Raw genomic sequence first — 21,636 nt, 5'->3', positions numbered from 1 at the left:
CTTCCTTCATCCTCAGAGCCACGGCTGGTCAAGTCTTTGCTTTATCTCAGCATTCTGACAAGAACTCTTCTAAAGCCGCCTTTCACATTTAAAAAGCCTTTGTGATTACTTCAGGCCCACCCATATCATCGGGGTAATCTCCTTTTTTCAGGTCAGCTGATTAAACAACCCTGCGGCAGACGATTCCCAGGAATTAGGGTGTGGGTGTTTGTGGGGAGCCCTGGCTCTGCCTCCTGTATCGCTGTGGGATGTTGGCTGGAGAGGGCCCTGTGGGCTCAGAGCTCAGTCACTAGGCCTGGGGGCACCAGGCCTTTCCACCCGGGGTTTCAGGCAGCTAGGCCTTGTGCCCTGGGACATTGCTTCTTTTGAATTTATGAAAGTGAGAATAACATTCATCAGTTAGTGATTTGCCAGAGATATAATTCTTATGATCGTCAGTGATGTGTGTGGGAATCAGATGTCTGTCCTTCGGACCCTTGTTCTTTAAAGGCCGGCCCCTGCGGCTGACGCAGCTGCTACCATTCACTAGTGACACAGCTCTGTGAGCCACGAGAGGACAGCTGCAGCTCAGCAGACTGCAGCGGCAGCAGCCTTTGAACCACCGTCTCTCTCTTCTGTTGTGCTCTGCGTTAGTCTGCTGGGCGTAAGGGTTAAGTGATAGAAAAGCCCTGAAGTTTCCCCTGTTTTCATAGTGAATCAAGTTAGAAGAGCCACTAAAGCCCCCACTTCTGCAGGGAGTTTGCTCTGTAAATCCAGCTTTCTCCCGCGGAAGCCAGAGGCAGCAGGCAGGCCGCCAGGGCCCACGTTGCCCTCCACTCTGGCTGAGGGCATACCTGGTGGGAGAGTGAAACGTCTGTTTTGATCCCTTCTATGTGCATATTCTTTTCATGACCTGACACAGTCGTCAACACGTATTGCTCTGTGCTGGGCTCGTTTCGTGCCCGGCAGGTTGGAGCTGTTGGTCTATTAATATTGGTTAAATAGTTGGTCTGTACTGTTCCTGGTTTCCTCACTAAATTGAATCAAGAAAACTGTGCGCCTTTTAATCATTTCACGTACGTGTGTATGTAAGGGACTGGCATGAAGAGACCCCTGAGCTAAAGGAGAAATAACTCTTGGGTCACCTTCTCTTTGGGCTGGGGAGTGTGGGTTGTTACTTTGTAACTGAGCTGGTGGGGTTGTTGCCCTTACAGTTAGAACAAGGGTTTGCTGTAGTTCCCTTTGCACCAGGATTTTGCGTTGTGCCTCAAGGCTTAGACCGTAGGTCTGGAGCAGGCGTGCGGAGGACGTGCCTCACCGAGCGCTTGCCCCGTTGCAGGTCCCGTCCGGCTTGTTCATCCCCAGCATGGCCATCGGCGCGATCGCCGGCCGCATCGTGGGCATCGCAGTGGAGCAGCTGGCCTACTATCACCACGACTGGTTCATCTTCAAGGAGTGGTGTGAGGTCGGGGCCGACTGCATCACCCCCGGCCTTTACGCCATGGTCGGCGCGGCCGCCTGCTTAGGTAACGGGGCCCCGCGCGTGTGCGCGTGTGTCTGTGGCTGAGAGAGGAGCGGGGTGGGGGAGGAGGGCACGGCGAGGCACGTGGCCTGTGCGGCACTGGTTTTCATCTCGCCAGCCCCTGCACACTTGTTCATGCAAAGCCGTAGGAGCAGTTAACATCTTTTTAATATCGCGTGATGCTGTAGGGCAGAAAACATCTCACTACAACAGAGGCTTGATTTGAATCCTGGCCAAGGAGGTGTTTGTTTTTTCGTTGTCGGGGTGCTTGCCTTACCTGCAGCCCCTCTAGCGTGGTTCCTGGGTTAGCACTCAGCAGAGCTTCGGGGTACCTTTACTCCGCCTCTGCAGAGGTTCCCCGTCAGCCTTAGTAGAAGGTCCTTTAAGATGCATTTACAGCCGAAGGAGAAAGCTAACTAGTGTTCTAAGGCAAAGAAAACCAAAATGTCTGCATTACATTCTTAAGAGTTGTCCTCTTGGACATGAAAAATCATTATTTTATTTTATATTTAAAATGTCAACTAAACTTTGGTTATAATATTTAATTATAATTGGTATTTTGACTCAGTTTTGTTCAGTGAGCCAGAATTGTGTAGTTATTGCTCTTCCAAAGTGTAATATTAAATGAAAGAATCGTTTTCTGCAGAGCAGCAAGCAGGCATCCACTTTGTGATGAGCGCCGCGCGGCGAGCGGTACAGAAAGAAATGTGAGCGTGGGCCCTCTCCTCACGAGACGCGGGTCGGGGGACAAGGCCTGCGCTGGTTAAATGGAGGAGCACCGCACGGGGCGATGGGCCCCAGCGTAGGAGCGTCGTCATGGGCCCTGTGGGGATCCAGAGGGAGGGTGGCGGCAGGGGCTCTGGAAGAGGAGCAGGGTTGGAAGGAGCTGCCTTTGTTGAAGAGGAGAGTGGTGTGCAGGCAGCGGGGTCGGGACGGGTGAACTCGGCACGCGGGGGCCTTTGGAGAGCCTGGCAGTGTTGGAGTAGAGAGTGCATTTTGGGCACCTTGGGAAAGAAAGGTGGATTGGTGAGAAGGAGGCAGTGACTTATGTCAGGATGAATTTCTATTTGGAATCGGTCAGGTCCGTGGCAGGGTTGTGGCTTTGCCATTTTTAGTGGGATGATTTTGGGAAAATTCCTTTACTGCTTGATTTTTATCTTTCTTATCTTTAAAATGGAAATAACAGCTACTTATTTCCTACAGTTGTTTTTGAGGATTATGTAAAATAAAATGCATATAAAGCTGTTGGCACAGTGCCTGGTAAAATACGTGCTTGGTTAAAAAAATAAAAGCCTCTGTAAACCACCTAGGGCATCCCTGGCCTAGTGTAGATACCTAATATATAGTAGGTTCTTTCTCCCTTCTATTGTTAGGTTAAAACACAAAAAGGAAGAGCTTTAGCTTCACACAGTATCAACTGACATGGCCTGGTAGGTTTTTGAGCAAAGGAGCAACATGGTGAAGGTAGCACTTAGGGAAGATTAACCTGGGGACAGGGCTTATAATGTGGATGGGAGGCAATGGGGCCCGCAGGCAGGGAGGTTAGATGAAACAGTGCTCACATGCAGGAGCCGAGACTTGAGGGTCTGACTAGGTGGGTAATAGTGAGAGTACTGAGAAAGGGGCCCCTAGACAGATGTTTGCAGAGCACATCAGCTAGGACTAGGTGAGAGTCTAGATGTTGGGATAGAGTAAAGGGATGAACCGGGAGTGGCCACTGGGTTGTCAGGAGGAGTGTGTTGCCTGGTCCTGGAGTTGGGGGCCGGGATGGGAGCTCTCTGGGGGAGAAGAGGGGTTTGGCTTTGAGTGTGTGGTGGTTTCTGTGACAGTGGGTCCCCCAGAGTCTTCACAGTTGGAAATGAGACCAGCGTAGCCGGAAGATAAGGTGTGGGTAGCCAGAGGCATGGGACAGACACAGCGTGGGTGGAGGGGCCTGGGTCAGGGAGGCCTCAGCAGAGAGCAGGGTTCACAGTGGTGATCTGGTAGGTACCCGGAATAGTTCAGGTGAGTTTTCTAAGCGGGGGGATTACACTGTTAACAGAAACCGCAAGGTGTCAGAGTGTTTTATTCATTTTGAAGAGATTTAGAGGGGAGAAATGTATTAATTTAATATTCTACCCACGAGTTAATTTGTAAATTGGTAGTAAGCAAATTAGCTATGATGTGCTTCACCAAGTTCTTTAAGAATTAATTGTAAGCTTTTATAGCGGTGAAATTATGTCTTTGTGATAGCAGTAAACCAAAATGGCAAACTGTATTAGTTGGTCAGCTGTGATTTTTTTGTCTGAAGTAAACCAGTTTTAAAATGTTATTTTAATAGTCTTCTGTGTTATGAACAAAGAAGATTGGTTTCTCTAGATCTTATTAAAATAGCGATGATCCTTTTCACTAAGTTCTGTTTATAATTTGTGACCGCCTGCGTAGTGCAAAAATTCTACCACCGTGGATTGATGAGGACCCTGCCCTTCCTGACCTGTGGTCTTATTTTTTCAGGTGGTGTGACAAGGATGACTGTGTCCCTGGTGGTCATTGTTTTTGAGCTCACTGGAGGCTTGGAGTATATTGTTCCCCTGATGGCCGCAGTAATGACCAGTAAATGGGTTGGAGATGCCTTTGGGAGGGAAGGCATTTATGAAGCTCACATCCGGCTAAATGGATACCCTTTCTTGGATGCAAAAGAAGAATTCACTCATACCACCCTGGCTGCCGATGTCATGAGACCTCGGAGGAGTGACCCTCCCCTGGCCGTCCTGACCCAGGACAACATGACCGTGGATGACATAGAAAACATGATTAATGAGACCAGCTACAACGGCTTTCCTGTCATAATGTCCAAAGAGTCTCAGAGATTAGTGGGATTTGCCCTCAGAAGAGACCTGACAATTGCAATAGGTACCCTTTTAAAGAACTACACACACGTATATGTCTATCTACGGCTCTGTTGGTATCTAGATACCTAGGTGGACGAGTATAAATATGTAATAGATTTCTGAAAGAAAGGAAAGCTATAAAATTTAATTGGTTGGGTTCGTGGGGACAAGTGGTGTATTTTATGTCTCGTAATATCTTAGGTTCTTTAGGAAAGGAATTTACCCTTCCGTGGGATGTTTTCCAGCTAAATACTGTTTTATCTTTTGATTTGGCATTGTTATCAGGGACTGGAGTCCGGCTCTTTCTTTTCTCACTCAGATAAGTCTTGTTAACTCGACAGTATTCATAATAGCATGTTATATAAGGCCTTAGTAACTGCCGAGGCATACAGCTAAACACCTTCTTGTAGTTAATAAAGTTGGCTTGTTTGAATGCAAGTTACTGAAAACGCCATCATCTTTGGTCTGTCTCATGTCAGACCCATAGGGTTTTGCTTTTTCAATTTTTGGATGTAGATTTACAGTATTAACTTGTAATATATAGTTTAAAGCAGCGGTCCCCAACCTTTTTGGCACCAGGGACCGGTTTCATGGAAGACGGTTCCTCCATGGACGGGGCGGGTGGGTAGGGGTGGAGGATGGCTCAGGCAGTGATGCGAGCAATGGGGAGTGGCCGATGAAGCTTCGCTGGCTTGCCCATCGCTCATCTCCTGCCGTGCGGCTTGGTTGCTAACAGGCCACGCGCCGGTACCGGTCCGTGGCCCAGGGGTTGGGGACCCCTGTGATAGAGGGTATTTTTGTCCAGCCATCGCCTTGATACTCCTGGTGTTCAGTAGAGGACTCGGAGCTGAAAATGTAGAGCGTTCAGCCTGTCCCCAAAGGTCATTCCTGTGAGCCCGTCACCTCCCTCCAACTTACCTCTGTGGCCAAAGGGTTGTAAAATATTTCAGTTCTTGAGCCATTTGAAGAGGGAAGCCTAGATGGTGTAGATGGGCAGCATATCTCAAGGCAAACTGGAAGCTCTCAGTTTACAAGAGCTATTCAAGCAAAAAGAAGAAAAAAAAGAGAAGAGCCTATGCAGAATATCCAGTTCAGCTAAGGAAGAGGCTGCAGCTTTGGGAGACTTGCTGAAAGCCTAGCATTCCCTTGAGCTAATAGACTGGTAGTTGTCCGAGTGGGCGGAGTGTGTGTTAGATGTGGCGGCGTTCAAGTGTTTTAGCTTCTGAGCCATCACCACGGCCGACCTACAGTCGGAGGAGAGTTTCGCTGTCCACATTTTGTTCATTACGTTGTAATAGTAAGCAAAAAAGAAAAGGGTCAGAATTTTGGAATTTATGTAGAAATTTAAAGGAAAAAAAGCCCAGATTTTTAAAAGATAAAGTGGTAAAGTTAAGAATTATTTATATTCCCATTGATTCTGTGGACTTATTTTTAAAAGTTGATTTTATTACTGTCTTGAGAAATAGAACATTGGGGATAGCAGATAATGTCAGTTTAAGGGAAATAGGGCTACTTTAGATATGTGAAATAGCAACTCATGTCATCATAAGGGTTAGTCACAGCATGATTTTCTTTAACACACCTTAAATATTTGCCAACATATATTTTGGTAAAGTTTAGTTTTTGAATGGGAGAAATAGACCTGTACACTAGAGTTTTGTATATAATATGTAGTTTATAGATATTTATATAAAATAGTTTATCAAAGGACCGAAAGGAATGCTTGAATAAATTGTGAACTATATACTATGTCTGGGGGTGGAAAACTCAAGATTTTAAAAGAGCAGTTTTCTCCCAATTTAGTTATAAACTCGGCATTAAATTTTATGTTATATCGTTAAAAATCTTTTTTAATTTTATTTTATTTTACTTTTGGCTGCGTTGGGTCTCTGTTGCTGTGCGTGGGCTTTCTCTAGTTGCGGCGAGTGGGGGCTACTTTTGGTTGCGGTGCGGGGGCTTCTCATTGCAGTGGCTTCTCTTGTTGCGGAGCACGGGCTCTAGGGCGTGCGGGCTCCATAGTTGTGGCACACAGGCTCAGTAGTTGTGGCGCACGGGCTTAGTTGCTCTGCGGCATGTGGGATCTTCCCGGACCAGGGCTGGAACCCGTGTCCCCTGCATCGGCAGGCGGGTTCTTAACCACTGCGCCACCAAGGAAGTCCCTTTTTTTAGTTTGTATGTAGATAGTACATTCACATAGTTCAAATTTGAGAAGATTAAAAGTTTATAGTGATGAATTGCCATACAGAGAAAGAAGAAAAAAGGTATATAATGAAAAATCTCTCACCCATGACCTCGTAATCCCCAGTTTAGCTCCGTAGGCAACTGTCTCCTTGGCTCCTTACGTTTTCTGTAGGTATCATTCTCTGCCTGTGTAAGTAAGTGTATACGTTTTCTCCTTTTTTATAAAACAAGTCGTAACATGCTACCCAATACGTGCTGTTCTGTGTCTTGTTTTTTTCACTAAACAATGTTTTCTTGGACATCTTTCCAAATCATTTTATTTTTAACAGCTACACAGTACTCCACTGAGTGGGTGTACTGTGGAATACATCATGATTTTTAAATCCGCTTCCCGCTGATGGACATTTAAGATGTTTTCAGCCTTGCTGTGATAAAAATTGCCACCTCACATATCTGATAACCTTGTGTACTTGACGTTTTGCCTGTGCAGATGTAGGGAAGTACTAGAAATGGAATCGCTGGACCAGAGAGTAGTGCATTTGTAATTTTGTAAGGTATTTTCAGATTGTACGAAGTTGTGGTTCTGTCATGGACTCTCACCAGGAGTAGATGACAGTTTACTGTGTTAAAGTTTAGTCCAAATGGAGAGACATTTCTCCTGTATTTTTTTTGTCCAGATGTAAAAGTGAGGCTGAATGCCTTTTTATAGATTGTTTACAATGAAGCATATATTTAATACTACATTTGTAGTGTGAATTGAATCATCTTTCCTATTTTCCACCTTAAGGTATAAAAGTGTACTTGCTCCTTTCTGATTATGTGCTAGGAGCTGTGAGTTTTACAGGGAGATTCTTAATGCATGAGGACTTGAATACTGTTGACATATTGAACACGATTAGAAAGGTACATGGCGCAGTGACAGTTAGGCTGCTCCCCTCATTGTACTTTTCTCCTGCCCCCTCAGGAGCTTCTGTTCAGAGTAAAGCTTTAGCTTGTGCACCTGGGAGAGAGGATCTGCTGAAGCTTTTCCCCATGGCAGTATTATTATCAGCCTTAGACTGTGAAACAGCGTTTACTCAGTAATCCGAACTGCAGTACATGGACCAGCCTTTTGTTTATCTCTTTGTAGGAGTTAAAATTAGCTTTGTACCTGCTCAGGTAGTTGAACCACCATTTTATGAGTATAGAGACTTTTTTGGTTTATGAAATTAATACAAATGAAATTAATACAAGTGAAAGATCCCTGGGGGATGTTTTTGGAACCTGTCACTCCCAGGTTTCACAGAGCAACTGTCCTACGTGCTAACAGCACCTCCGTTCCTCCATTCACAAGCCATTAGCCTGATGCTTCTACGGGCCAAAAGCAGCTTAACGAGCGTTTTGCAGAAGTCATTTCTGTCAGTTGCTGGTGGGCTTTCTTCTGCTCCGTGCCCTTCTCATGCTTCCGAGGTGCTTTAGGGAATCCTAGCGCTAGAACGTCACTGACCGTGACAGCACGGTGAAGCAGGGCCTTGCTGGACGGAAGGAGAAGGCGTTGCGGTGTGTGTTTATGAGCTGGGCTCACTGCTCGTGTAGGGCTGGTGCTTGTTATTTTGGCTTACATATTTTTGTGGCAAAACTCATGTTCAGAATGTGTTCAGTATGACAAATAGGATATTTGTACACACAGCTTTGGATTCATACTAACGAGGAGCGTAAGCTCTTTCATTTTGCTTGTGTGTTCTCTCCCTTTCGCGGGTTTCCTTCTCCTCCCCACGGTCTCTCCTCTGCCGTTTTCTGCGTCCTGGCCACCTGTTGTCTCACAGTTTGAGAGGTGGCAGGGAGGAAGTAGGCACAGGACAGAAGCACTTGAGGCGGAGCCCCGGAGAGCGGGAATGAACGGAGCCTGTGCAGATAAACCTCGAAAGTCGGTCGGTGTCCGTTACGTGTGTAACTGTACTTTCAACCCACCTCATGACGCACCTAGAAAATTAAGCTTGAACATCAGAAAAGAGGAAGACCTAGCCAGTTCACAGGGGTAGGATAGACAACACGGTCCAGGCAAGGATGAGGTTCCCTGTGGTCCCGCCTCCAAGGCAGGAGGAGTGGCCCATGGCACAGGCAGGCCGCTCGGGGGTGCGTTCCTGTAGTCAGTGGTGCTCTCGTTACTTGTGTGCCTTTAAAAGCCCGTATTCCCAGTATGCTTCCTTGTCCCCCAAAGTTAGACCACAGCGAAGAAAATTATACCATGATATAATTCTACCACAAGTATATTATTTGCATGAAGATGATTTGTTATTGGTGGATCCTAATTCTGTCTAATTTAAGAAATTGCTAAATGGCTTTTCAGTCCATTTTTTTCTTGGTTCGGAAGATGGGAAAAGAAAGAGGGGACCGAAAGGATACGTATATTTATTGCTTTAAATCTCTGAATAAGCAGGTTGTCCTGAAAACAAAACAAACAAAAGAAAACCTATCAATTTTTAATTTTTGGTCTTCTCTGTCTCTTCAGAGAGTGCCAGAAAAAAACAGGAAGGGATAGTGGGCAGTTCCCGCGTGTGCTTCGCACAGCACACCCCGTCCCTCCCAGCAGAGAGTCCCCGGCCACTGAAGCTCCGCAGCATCCTTGACATGAGCCCATTCACGGTCACGGACCACACGCCCATGGAGATCGTGGTGGACATCTTCCGGAAGCTGGGCCTGCGGCAGTGCCTGGTCACACACAACGGGTGAGTGTGCTCGGCCCGGCCGCCGCCAGCCTGCGGGACGCTCTGGGGGAGCCCGGTCCGCCCCATCGCCCTCCCCGGGAGGGGGGGGTCCTCGGAGTCCCACTTAGAAACGGCGAGCAGAGTGTCAACTGCCAGGTCTTTGCCAAAACAGGAAGTGACATTTCTCAGGAGCACTTCGGAGCTGCAGGGAGCCGGGGGCGTCATGGTGCGGGGTGGGCGGGGCCCGGCTGAGGGTGTTTCCCCGCTTAGAGGGCGGCGGAGCGGCCTGCAGCACCGCGGCACCCTGTTCTCTTTTTGTAAGTATGCCATGGTTAGAGTATTCATCTCCAGTACAATAATGGCTTTCTAAATGTTTTGCTGTTTACTCTTTGCTTTATCGTGTAATGAGGGAAATCATATATAATTAAACGAGGTTTGTGAATTAGGTGAAAACCTTTTGCAGATGCTTTGTCTCTGCTTTTCTGTGGTTTCCATCCACAAATCTTCTGAATAAGGTGCTGGCCGATGAACACCAGTGCACTTAAAATGTGTAAATTGATTTCTCTGCCCTTTGCACGTAGACTGGCCGTGTTTCCCCACGGTAGGAGTGTGGGGAGGTATGGCCTGGCGGGTGTCAGGCAGCGTGGAGACGCACTGCGGGCCCGCCTCAGCGCACCGGCCTCAGCCCGGCGTTGCTCCCCTGCTCCTGGGCTGGCATCTGCCTCCTGCCCTTTCTCTCCGGGCCCCTTGATCCCTACCGTGTGGCTCTTCCCACTTGGAATCCTCAGGCACAGTGTTTTACCTGCAGGCTGATGACAGCAAGGCTGGACTGTGTGTAGACGGGATGATTCCCCTGCGCCGCGTGAGGCTCCTGGAAACACCGCACACTTAGAGGACCCAGCGGTTTAACAAACGATCCCGTAGGGACAAAACACACGACCCCTCTGTAGAGAAAGGAGGGAAAGCGAACACCTCCCGATGGGACACCTCCTTCGAGTTTCTCGTTGACCTCTGTGGCCCCCTGCACAGAGGTGGTCGTCAAGGCTGAGGAGATGTGTCCAGGCACGTGGTCAGCACGGCGTAGCTCAGGGGTCAGGTAGCCTTCCAGCTCGGAAGCCCAGCCTCTTGCTGCTTTACGTGGTGGTTGACCCATAGAGTCTGTCTTCTTTCTTTGTGATTTCTTAAACTACTGTTTTCTTGGACAGTATATTAGCCTGTATTGGGTTAGGAACAGAAACAGAAAGCTAGAGAACTCGATCCATGATTGGTGTTTCCACTGTGCCAACCAGCTAAGATTAAGTCCAGGTAAGAGGAAATAAATCATTTGAGGGATGCAGCTCTTGATCAAGGGCAGGGAGGCTGACAATCAAATGCCACAGATACTGATGGGAGAAGAGATGTATGTTGTAAAATAACTACTTTCTTCTGTTTAATGTTTGATTTAAAGAGTAATGGTACCAGACTTCATTGTTTAAAAAGCTTAATAAGTACACGCTAAATGGAGTACCTTATCATGAAGGTTTGGGGTCCTTTTAGTAACGAATGGCTCACTTGGAAGCCTAGCTGAGTGAGTTGGCTTATTAAACGTTGACCTGCTCTGTGTTGCTCTCTGTGCCTGGTGTGGCTTGTCCTCCTGTGTCATAACAAGTGTGGATGTCCTTCTCCAGTCCCGGTGGAGCATGTCACAGGCTGTGTGGGTTCATGCCCGCCGTGCACTCTGCTGACGGAGTTCAGGTTCTCAGCAGCACGGATGCTGGAAAGGAGTGAAGGGGTGGGGGGACAGCTGATGAAGATCTTACCTGATCCCGCCTGTTTGTAAGAAAGCATGGGGTGGGAGGTGGCTTTTTATGTTTATTGGCCTTGATTATATTTTCCTTACTTATGTCCTTCAAGGAAAATAGATTGGTAGATAAAAGAAGAAGAGAGGTCATCTCTTCTGCATTTTAGTGGAGAGTCTAACGGTCAGTATGTTACAGTTCATACTGGGTCCTTCGAGGTGGAAAATAACTATGTATTTGGGGGGAAGAAGACCTGAGGAACCTAGACCCTGAGATGCAAGGAGAAAGTGAGACTAGGCGGGTGTCTGTCAGCGTTGAAGATTCCCCACGTTTTGTATTCTGATTAGCAGAATTTCTCAAAATCTTTTAGTCTTGGTGGAACCAGCAGGATGTTAACTAGAATGGCTCAAAAAAGAGGTCCGTGACCATATGCGTTTGTAAAGTGTTGGATTAAATACAGTTGAGGTTCTTTACTGTGGAGCTTCTCAGAGGGGGGTGAACAGCAAACTTGGTTTTCCAAACGTTGCACCCTTTAGGGGAGGAAAACGGGAGCAGAGGAACTCCTGGAACTCGTGTTTCTTGGAAACCAGTATTGATACTTTGGGAAGATGCTGGGTCATGCCCTGTTTACTCTGACGTCATTGTTCGCCCCCCACCACCACCTCCAGGGAACAGAAAATTGTTTCCTACGTGAATCACATTTTGCATTGATTTTCCTTGCACTTCTGAAAGTAATAAAGCAGCACTGAATTTGCCCTTATTACTCTCAAATCTCTTTTCTCCAGTAACTAAAGAAAGGAAATATGTGTATTTCCTCCTTTTTAGGGCTGTTACTTGGTAAATACGAAGATTACTTTAGAAGTCTATAAATTTGCCATTGTGTCTTTAATAAACTCGTGACTGTCCTCCCTGTGTACCTTGCGGTTTGGCAGAGGTTACTAACACAGTAACTGAAATCAATCATTGTATGTAACTGGGTAGAAAAGAATGAGTAAGAACTAAACTGCGATTCTTTTACTGAATTGTCAGGATGCTCACATGTCTTGATTCCAGCTGTAAATGCAAGTGAATTGATGGTTTTTGTCTGTTTTACCTCAGACATTTAGTCAGAGAAGAACATCTACTGAGTTAGTGTTTATTTTATGTAGTGCATTTTTTGAGCCTTTTGGAGGGAACCTGGCTCCCATGCTGTGAGTTAGTTTGTTAGTTAGTTTTTCAGTTAGTTTGTCTTTGTTCTTAAGGAAAAGTACGTTATTTTAAAACATAATGAGAAAAATTAGCAAAGAACCTGTTTCTGGCTTTCCCATTCCCTACCCTCCATTTGCCGCCCCGCCCCAGCACCCCCTAGTGACTGCTTTATAACTGACGTCGGTGGGGGACCAGAGCCTTTGACGGAACGAGGTCCCCTGTGACTTCTCCAGGAAGTCAGGACGGTCTGAGGCAGCGCCATACAGAGCTGACTTAACCGGAGCACAGGGACATCCAGTCACCCTGAAGGGCATGCTGGTTGGGCTTTCAGAATTCAAAGATTAAAGCCTTTTAGGGTTCTTGACATTCGCTGTCTGTATTGCCATACATTGTGGTTGAAGTCATTCACTTCCATTTTAAAGCCAGTTACCAGAATTTTGTTTTAATGATTAAAAAGCAGTTGAATTATTTTCAAGTACCCTCGTGAGAATTTGTTCATCATCTTGCTTGATGTTATAATAATGATATTAACCGAGAAATAATCATTATTTAGAGAAAAATGTATAAAATCAAAAAATCATGTTTATTAAGCTTATTTTAAGAAGCAGAATTCGGCAGGTCCTGAAAATCGGGGAGCGCATGTATTAGTCAGCTTTATTTAGTGTGCGTTTTCTTTCATTTTAATTCCAAGTAACAGTCACGGGGTTTCTTAAGGAGGCCAGAGCCTGAGGAGCCCGGGCCGCCTCTGCCTTTTCCCCAGCGGGGTGGGCCCAGCGAGGAGGGCCGCGGGCGACATTGCAGAAATGAGAGAAGCACTCTCCTCTGTGGGAAGAACGCTGCAAATGCAACTCCATTTCAGAGTTTCGTAGCTGTGATAGATGTTGTTTCTTTGTACTTTTTTGTAGTCGTCATCGTGTGCTTTTGATTTTTAACTTAAAAAGGATAACCACCCACCAGTGTTTCAAATAGGATCTTGTCACTTTGGAAAGTCAGTAGAATTCATGCCGTGGGACCTGGGATTTCAGATCATTTTTGTGTTTGTTTCCCTAAAGCTCATGAAAGCATTCTTACGGTTCATGTTTTAATTTTTTTCTCGCATTCTCTATCATTATGATTGGAAGCTCCTCCCGCCTAAGTTCTCTCGCAGTCATTAGCATCACGTGGTCTGTTGCAGGAGCCTCTTGGGGATCATCACCAAGAAGAACATGGTAGCGCACCTGGAGGAGCTGACGCGGCGCGCCGAGCCCCTGGTGATCACGCGGCTGCTCCCCAGACCTGGGGGTGGGGGGCGTGCTGTGACGTGACCGGGCACACGCCGCCAGACCGCCGGGGCCGAGGCGGGAACCTGGGGGCTGTGACCCTCCCGCCCCCGCACGCCCGCAGTCTGTCCGCGAGGCTGGGGGCGTGTCCAGGCCCCACCGTAGGGAGGGCCAGCGGGTCCCGCCTCCCGTCAGGGTGTTTCCTTGGATTTGGGGCCGTAGGCAGTGTGGTCGGCGGACGAGTGAACCCTCTTGGACGTTCTTGCGGCAAATATGTGCCCTTGAGGACAGCCCGCTCTGCTTACAGTGTCCCCCAGCCCCACCCCGTCTCTGTCTTGTTCCCTGGTCCTTGGCCGTCTTGTGGGGACTCTGGCTCAGACGTGGTTGTCACCGGCCTCCGTTCTCTGCCGTACCCGCAGAGTCCTGGGGCGTGGGCCCCGGTGCCCTTCGCAGGCTGTTTCTAGAATGCTGTCAGCAGCTTTGAGAGCCACGTGCGGTGGTTCTAACTGGCTCTCTGTCCCAGTGGGGTCATGACTGGAGATGATTTTGAATCATCTGTTAAGTGGCCTGGCTTTGGCAGTTACTGCCTGGAACTGCCTCGCCCTGCAGTTGCCATCCCTCCGTGAGGCCTGTCCCAGTCCAGCACCGATCAGGCACCCCTGTTGTGCGCTAACCCTTCACAAGTGTTTCATGCATCCTTTTTTAAAAAAAGCTACTAACCAGAATAGTAAGTGGCTACCCATCCATTCTGCTTTCTGCTTCATCTATAATCATCTTTTAGGACTCCTTCTTGACGTTTTCACCTATCTTTCAGTGTAAGCATTAACAACTCAGACTTTCATCAAAGCACTGTATCTTAACTTTTTTGACCAAAATCAAAAAAGGAAGACATTGACGACCGTACTAGAAATTCGGGTTGTCTCAGAGATTGATTCTTGGGATTCTGAAGTTTGGGATTGAAATTCTGCGTTGGCCATTTTATATGCATTTTATCTCAATTGTATGTGCTTTCGTGTAGATTCTGCATACAACTGGGCAATCCTTAAGTTATTTTTTTAAAGTTAGTTCATTTTGGCTTTAAAAAAAGCGGAACACTGAGGGGATTTGGTCACCACACACTTCTTTCTTGATGCGGTGGGAACAAATTTTCCTTCTCAGGTGGGGTCAGCGTCCTTTCCTGTCCTACATCCTCCCGTCTTTGTCCCTTTCTTGCTGGCACACATTACTCAGAGTGGCTGTGCTTCAGAGGGGCCCAGTCCTCAGTCTCGGGGAAAGGACACCGAGCTGTTAGTGACGTCGTACTCGCTATATCCAAGGATGGGTGCTGGATATCTAATTATCTTTACCAGTAAAATGCTTTTAGAAAATACAGAATCAGGCTGCTTGCTTTTGCTCTACTCCTGTCAACAAAAAGGGTTTAGCTATGGATTTAGCTCCTCTTTTCTTTTCCTTTTAATTTTAACAGCAACCTTCTGTTTATCCTTTTCAGACGCCTCCTTGGTATCATCACAAAAAAAGATATCCTCCGTCATATGGCCCAGACGGCAAACCAAGACCCCGCGTCCATAATGTTCAACTGAGCCCCGTGACGTCAGAGGGAGAGGAGGCCGGGGAGGAGGCCCGCCTGCTGAGCAGCACACGCTTTAACCCCCTTCAAAAAAGGAAGTAGAAAAGCCGGGCTGCTGCAACATGGTTTGCAGTACTGCTGGTGGAATGGAGGAGTTGTTTGGGGAGGGAAAGGAGAGAGAGAAGGAGGCGAGTGAGTATCTCCCATCCCACGAGGGGGCCACGTGGTGTGTTGTCTGCGCTGGATGCGCTCAGCCCGGCGTGCGGCCTGGGCCTCCCTCCACGGGGAGGGCGGCCGAGCCTGACCCCGGCCGCCGGCCTGCGCTCCAGCGCCGCAGAGACGTGCCTGTTTCGGGAGGGATCCCTCTGAATCGAGCCATCTCTAAGACTGCAAGGTCTTGCCCTTTTTTAATCAAAACTTTTCTGTTTAACTCATGAAGTGTACAGTTAAAGCATTACCTTTCTACATTCCGGACGAGCTTCTCCTCTCCCCACCGCCCCTTCTCTCTCGCGCTCTAACAAAGCCTCTGTAAGTTGGTGTGCCCTTTGGAAGCAGTCCTTTCTCATATTGAGATGTACTGAGGTTGTACTGAGGTTTCACACAGAAGAAGGGAGTGTTTCTTGTGCCCTTAACCCTGTAGTTTGCCCCATCACGAGATGCTGGGTGCAGTCACGTGTGCGCCGACAGGGGCCCATGGCACCGGGAGGACCTCCACGGAGGATAAATGAGCTCTCGCTCGGGTGCCGTGTGGTTCAGAACCAACAACGGTGAACTTGACTTGTGAGGGTAAACAGTTTTCTTTTTTGCTTTTTTTCCGCCCCTCTCTGACTTTATGGATAATGTGACCTGGTCGTATGCAGATTTTGTTTCTAAAACTCGTATAATACACAAGTACTGTTGAGCGTAAGGAGACAAGATGCTGCTTCTTTGACAGTGACGAGAAGGAAGAATTCTCTTTAGCTGCACCTGGTATGAGTTGCATGTTTAAACACTGGAATTTTCTTTTTCTTGAAATTAGATCAGTCTTTTTCTTTTCTTTTCTTTCCTCAAGGTGTTTTACTGCTGACGCTGAAGAAGAAATGTAATTCATAACTTGCACTAAATGTATATTTCTTTCTTAAAAATTTACCATTCTTATTTATATTTTTATGGATTAAAATTTATAAAATACAGATCAGTTAATATCGCACTTAAGTAATTTTACCTTTTTAATGTGATTTTTGTAGACTAATTCAGACTTAGAAATATGGAAATACGAACAAAGTTTACAGTGGGAACAAGGGTTTAAGATGTGGTTATGGTTATTTCTCTGCGATCAGATGTGTACGGAAACCTTTTCTGATCTTTCACTGCCATCCCCTGGGTTGTCTTCTGACCTGTCCATTTTGACTCATGTTATAACTGGAAGCTGAAACACTACATATTATTTTGCAGATTAAAACCAAAAGTTAAACACTGTTAACCTTTAAAAGAAAAATGAAATGAAAACAGTAGAATTGCAGAGGTGGCAGTTAAAACGTTAATCTGAACAGAACCTGTGAATCTTTGCATAGGTCGTATCCAGGTGTCCAGTGATGTTTTGAATCCACACTGCACTTTTTTGCAGGATGAGTTGAAAATATACTGGGATGTGTTTGGAATTGTGGGTTTTGGAAATATCTGACTTAATCGTGGTCTTAATTCACTATTGGCAAAGGCAGTTTACTTGAAGCACTGGCCTAAAAATTCTGGATTATGTATTTTTGGAGGCAAAAATGAATTTTTACGGGCACATTTTCTGAAACATAACTGGCAATGAGCTGTTTTTACATTTTAGCAGTGGTTCTTCACTTCCTGGTTCTTAATATATCTGTAAGATCTGTGAGATCATGGAAGATCTTTACAGTCTGCAAGGTTTATAAGATCATGAGGCCAGATTAGAGTGACAGTTGAGAGTTGAGCAAAATGTTAGGAATTTCGTGAGACCTTCTGAGTTTTGCTGTCTGCCTGCAGTTAGTGTTTTGTCCCCGTTCCTCCCCCCTTGGCCGCCTCCAGGCTTTCTTCCTGGTGTCTGGAGGGCAGTCCTTCCTGAATGATGGTCCTGTGCGTCTCCCCTCGACCTGTCATCCGTGCATTTGCCCCTGAGAGGCGCGCCTCGCGAAGTCACACGTGGCGTGGATTTTGTCTCCCACGTTTCCTTTCCGATTTCAGGTCCTGCTTCAGAGACTGACATCTCGGGTGGATGTTGATTTTCTTCTCGGTGTGTCCGCCCTGCTGAGACCGGGGGGTTGGGGGGTGGGGGGTGTCTCCAGTGTGCTCGTGGTTGTCTGCGTCACTCTGTTCCACTTTTCCTTTTGGTACGTTGGGGTGTGTCTGCTTTTCAGCCAAAGGAGGGAACACTGGAGACCATGAGATCGATGTGCCTGGCTCATTGGCGAACAGATTGACCGATGTGGGTGGAGCGCCTCATTTGAGTACCCTTTTAGAGAAGGTATGATGAGAATGGGCAAGGGTGTCAGCATCTCTTCTTATTCAGCATTGTTTTCAGTTTTGGCTCATGAAGAATGCTTAGTTTGTTAATCTGTGATGTTGCCTAGAGCTGTATTTATCTGTTTTTATTTATACTCATGTAGTAAAGCTGCATATCATTACAGTAAAAATGGTTACTGTGATGAGTCAATCAGAAACTCTATTAAAATCTGTATGACAGTGTGTGGTTTGGCCTTTGATTCCCTCTGTCACTGTCCCCCGCGGTCACAGCCGTGGTGCAGCCGAGGCGCCCGGCGCGCAGCCTCGAAGGTGGGGGAGGGTCGTCCCGCGTCTCTCGCGTTACAGGGCCGGTGCTGTCCTTTGCAAGCAGGAGCGACAGGGGGACAGACGCTGGGGTAACAGCGGGTGGACGTACCAGCGATGGGGTCGGCGGCGTCTGCGGGCCTGCAGAGAGATGGCTCAGTTTGCTGTCACACCCCTGAAAGGAGACGCGTGAGTCCGCGGCACCGTGTGCTTTTAAGAACGAGTGTGTGTGGAGGTTTGCTGACAGAGCTGCCTGCGAGGAGGTGGTGACAGGTGCGCTGTGGAAAGGCCTCCGAGGTGTCCTGCGGGAGGAGCCCGGTCCCCACGCGCCCGGTGGGCCTTGTGTCATCGCTCTCGCGTGCTGTTCACTCGACACGTGTTGAGCACCGACTGTGTGCTCAGCGCTGCTCCCTGCTCCCGAGGCCTCCGGGCACGCGGGGTGTCAGATGCTGACACGTGTCAGGGTGCGCTGTGGTGGTTGCTGAGCACGTGTGTTTACGCGATCCCGGGGACCGCGCGCTGTCCCGGCCAGTGACTCAGGCAGAAATCCCCCGGCTCGGAGGGTCGGGGGGACACGAGCCACGGGGGGCGGGGATGCTGGTCGTGTCCGAGGGGCAGGGTTGCTCGTGAGCGCGCCGTGGGGGCGGCAGGCTGACGCAGTTCCCCCCTGGGGGAGGAGCCACGCTGAGCAGCGTCCAGAGGCGGGAGCCCCGGCAGGTGCGGACGGCAGGTGTGGGACGGGGCTGGGGGCGGGGGGGGGGGTCGCTCCTGAGGCTCGGCCTGCGGGGCGGGGCGTGCGGACCCTCGGGACGTGCAGGGCTGGAGCGGGGTGCCGGCCGTCAGGTCTCCCGGGCTTTGGGCCAGGGAGCTCGGAGCACCGGCTGGGTTGGGCGAGGGCATCCGGTGGGCGGTTGTGTGTCTGAGGTCCGTGTTCTGTTCGCGACGCAGGCCTGACCTGAGCCTCCTCGTGGGGCAGGACAAGGCCACCGTGGGGTCCAGCGGTCAGGGCAGCATGAGGCCAGGTGCAGAGGCCCCTCGTGGGAGAGGTGGGCCGCCCGGGCGCGTGAGTCACGGTTGCCGACAGGTGAAGTCAGTGAGGACGAGTCGGCCCCGCGGACGTCACTGATGACTTCGGCCGGGGCAGGTTCAGCGGGATCGGGCGGCCGCAGTGTGACTGGAGGGAGGTCTGCAGAGATGGGAAGGGGCTGAAGGCATCCGGGACCGCTTTCGGAAGAGCGGTGTGTGATGGACGGTGCTGTGTTGTAAGCTGCGGGATACTATGGCTTGTGCTGTTGTTCGTGGTGTTATAAGGACACCGCGGGCCCCGACGGAGGCCCTGTACCAAGCCCACGTCACCAAACCACGGCTCAGTCCCTCAGCTAAGGGCAGGTCCAGTCCCCGGCAGCCTGGAGGTGCCCAGTCAGCACCAGTGAGGTCATCCGCCACGGGCTCCTCTGTCCCCCGCAGGTAGGTCACCTGAGCTCCAACAGGGCACCGTCTCCCCTTGGGCCCAGGAGGGCCGCCCGTTTTGCACAGCCCCTCGGACCCCCTCCTGCTCGCTGGATGGGATGAATCGCTGAACACAGCCAGCAAGGTCTTCGGGGTTTACTCAGTTGGATTTTGCTTCTTTTAAGCAATGGGGATGTTTGAGGGAGACTCACTGTTCTGAGAGGGGAGGGGGGGGGCTTGAGTAGCAGGAGGGACTCCAGGGGGCGGGGAGCAGGTTGGACAGGCGGCCTTGAGCGGGTGCTTTGAGCTGGTGCGAGGGGATGTGCCCTTGTGGAGACAGTTGAGATCACGCGCTCTGGTGAGGTTTACTGCTTCCGCTTATTTTCTTGGGTGAATCATTCTTCGTGTTAGAGGTTACACAGAAAAAAATTTTCACGCTCCAGGTGTGAGCTTAGCTAAATTTGAGCTAGGTAATGATTTTGTTAAATTCTGATTGGGTCAAGGTGCTTTACTCATGGAAGAGCCCAGGTACTTAAAAGGAACAGGAAGGCAGGTGGCATTTGGAGGCCACAATAGCCACTGAAGAGTAGCTAAAAATATCTAGTAAACGAGGTTTCCAAGGACTGTGCCTTTAGTGCAGGAAAAAGGTAAGAAAGGAGTGCTTGGTGTCGGGCTGGCGGGAGGAGCTTGTTCTTGAATGGCCAAGGCTCGGTCCTTGGAAGGCCAGTCCCTCCTGAAACGCGCTGCCAGCCCTCGGACACAACCGCTGGGCTTTGAGACTGGAAATGTCTCTATTTCACAAGACTCTTGTCCTCAGGAAGCTCTGCTCACAGCTATAGCATCCAAATTGTAACTGCCACGTTCTTGGCGCTCCTGTCCAAATCCTGTCTTGGCTCCAGTATACCCAGCTTTCTGAAGATTTGCACTCAGGTTTGTGTAAGGTGTGGATGAGAAGCTGAATTTTTCTGTCCCCTTTCATTTATTCCTTGGTAGGAAATCCTGTTGAAATCCGCATTACTGATCACAAGAAGGCAAATTTAAAAAACTCACATTTGGGATTGTTGGATCAACAAATAGCAAAGTTAAGGGAACCTAGGATTTCTAGCTGAGCAAACGGTTTTAATGGAAGACACTTGAGTTTCGTAATCAGTATTTTAGATAAATGTGTTAACTATTTCTAAATACTGCCACAGTACTGACAGGCACCCTAGAAAGTAAAGAAATCTGTGGGAAAAAGCTCAAGAGCTTCTTAAAAGGTTATTTAAGACCAAACGTTATCTGTTTTTTTCCGAATCAAAGCACGTGTGAGCTAATTGTTACTGTCACGTTTTAACATACAGCAGCTCAGTGTTCAGATGGGCCCAGGTAGGTAGGTAGGTAGCTGCAGGCAGGGCCTCATGTAACGGAACTCTGTCCGTTCTTAGAACGGGAGCCCTGCTGTCACGATGAGGACGTTCCTGGAAGGGAGTGAAAGGGAGGGAGAGGCGCCATCAGCTGAGTCTTAACTGCACACAGCAGTTAAGCACACAGCACGGCAGCACGGCCATGGGGAGGAGGACGGCTGCCGCACGTGGCCTGCAGCAGAGGGCTCCCCAACTTCTGGGCATCTCACCAAGCAGTTCCCCAGACCGTGCTAGCATGGGTTCCCCTGGCGCTGAGTGTGGGCCACGGTGGTTAACAGATACGCTTATGTTCAAGGGTTGGTGCTACTGAGGGACCTGAAAGCCCACAGCCTCACCAGGGAGGGAGTCCTGCCCCCGTCAAACTCCTGCCTGTCTCCTCACCCTTCTGCCACGAAGAGTCCGGGTCTCAGGTGGGTTCTAAGGAGGCGGCTGACCCAGTTAACTTTGGAGAGTTCTGTGGGCAGGTCCAGTCAGTCCTGCAAGATGGGGGGGGTGAGCCAGGTGACCTGCAGGCTTTCCCACCTTGAACCTCACGAGGGAAACCTCACTAAGGGGCCCTTTGGCCCAATCCACAGTTTGCTATTATTTTGTGTTTCACTGTGAGCTCTGAGGTTTTAAGGTGAACGACGTTCTATCAATCAGGTTGAAGAAGGATCTGAAGCTGGTCAAACACAGCTACCCAGACTGTACTGGCAACCCAATGGAAAACTTGAATGGTACACTGACTGCATACTGTGTCGACACCCTAATGCTGTGTCGATTGGCAGGTACAGACAGAGCCCGAGGCGCGCTGCTGCAAGGAATGGACCTAACGGAGCGAGTGGACGCTTGTGGGGCGAGGCCCGGAGTGCCTGCAGCTGCTGTTCAGATGCAGCTGTGGAGGATCCGGGGTGGGTCCTGAGTCTGCTCCCCTGTGCCCTCCCTGCTGCCCAGAAGCCCAGTGCTTACAGCTGCCACTCTCGTCAACTCAAGTCCCAGAAA

General features: G+C 48.9%; 1 protein-coding gene across 4 annotated transcripts in view; it reads left to right on the top strand.

Annotated features, from left to right (window-relative positions):
* Positions 1 to 17,267, top strand: part of CLCN3 (chloride voltage-gated channel 3) — an 83,077-nt gene extending 65,810 nt beyond the window's left edge. For 3 of the 4 annotated variants that reach the window (XM_082843182.1, XM_082843181.1, XM_082843183.1), the window contains 4 exons: positions 1,319 to 1,505; positions 3,995 to 4,393; positions 9,044 to 9,260; positions 14,954 to 15,140. In XM_082843182.1, coding sequence (XP_082699308.1) covers positions 1,319 to 1,505; positions 3,995 to 4,393; positions 9,044 to 9,260; positions 14,954 to 15,044 — 894 coding nt within the window. In that variant the 3' untranslated portion in view covers positions 15,045 to 15,140. Of the gene's footprint in view, positions 1 to 1,318; positions 1,506 to 3,994; positions 4,394 to 9,043; positions 9,261 to 13,379; positions 13,456 to 14,953 lie in introns of all 4 variants that reach the window. The other variant, XM_082843184.1, reaches the window with a different exon arrangement.
* Positions 17,268 to 21,636: the final 4,369 nt, after the last annotated feature.

Source organism: Leucopleurus acutus, assembly GCF_964270905.1.
Source record: "Leucopleurus acutus genome assembly, chromosome: 7".
Lineage (NCBI taxonomy): Eukaryota > Metazoa > Chordata > Mammalia > Artiodactyla > Delphinidae > Leucopleurus > Leucopleurus acutus.
Note: the sequence above shows the minus strand (reverse complement) of the source record. Positions and strands in the feature narration are given on the sequence as shown.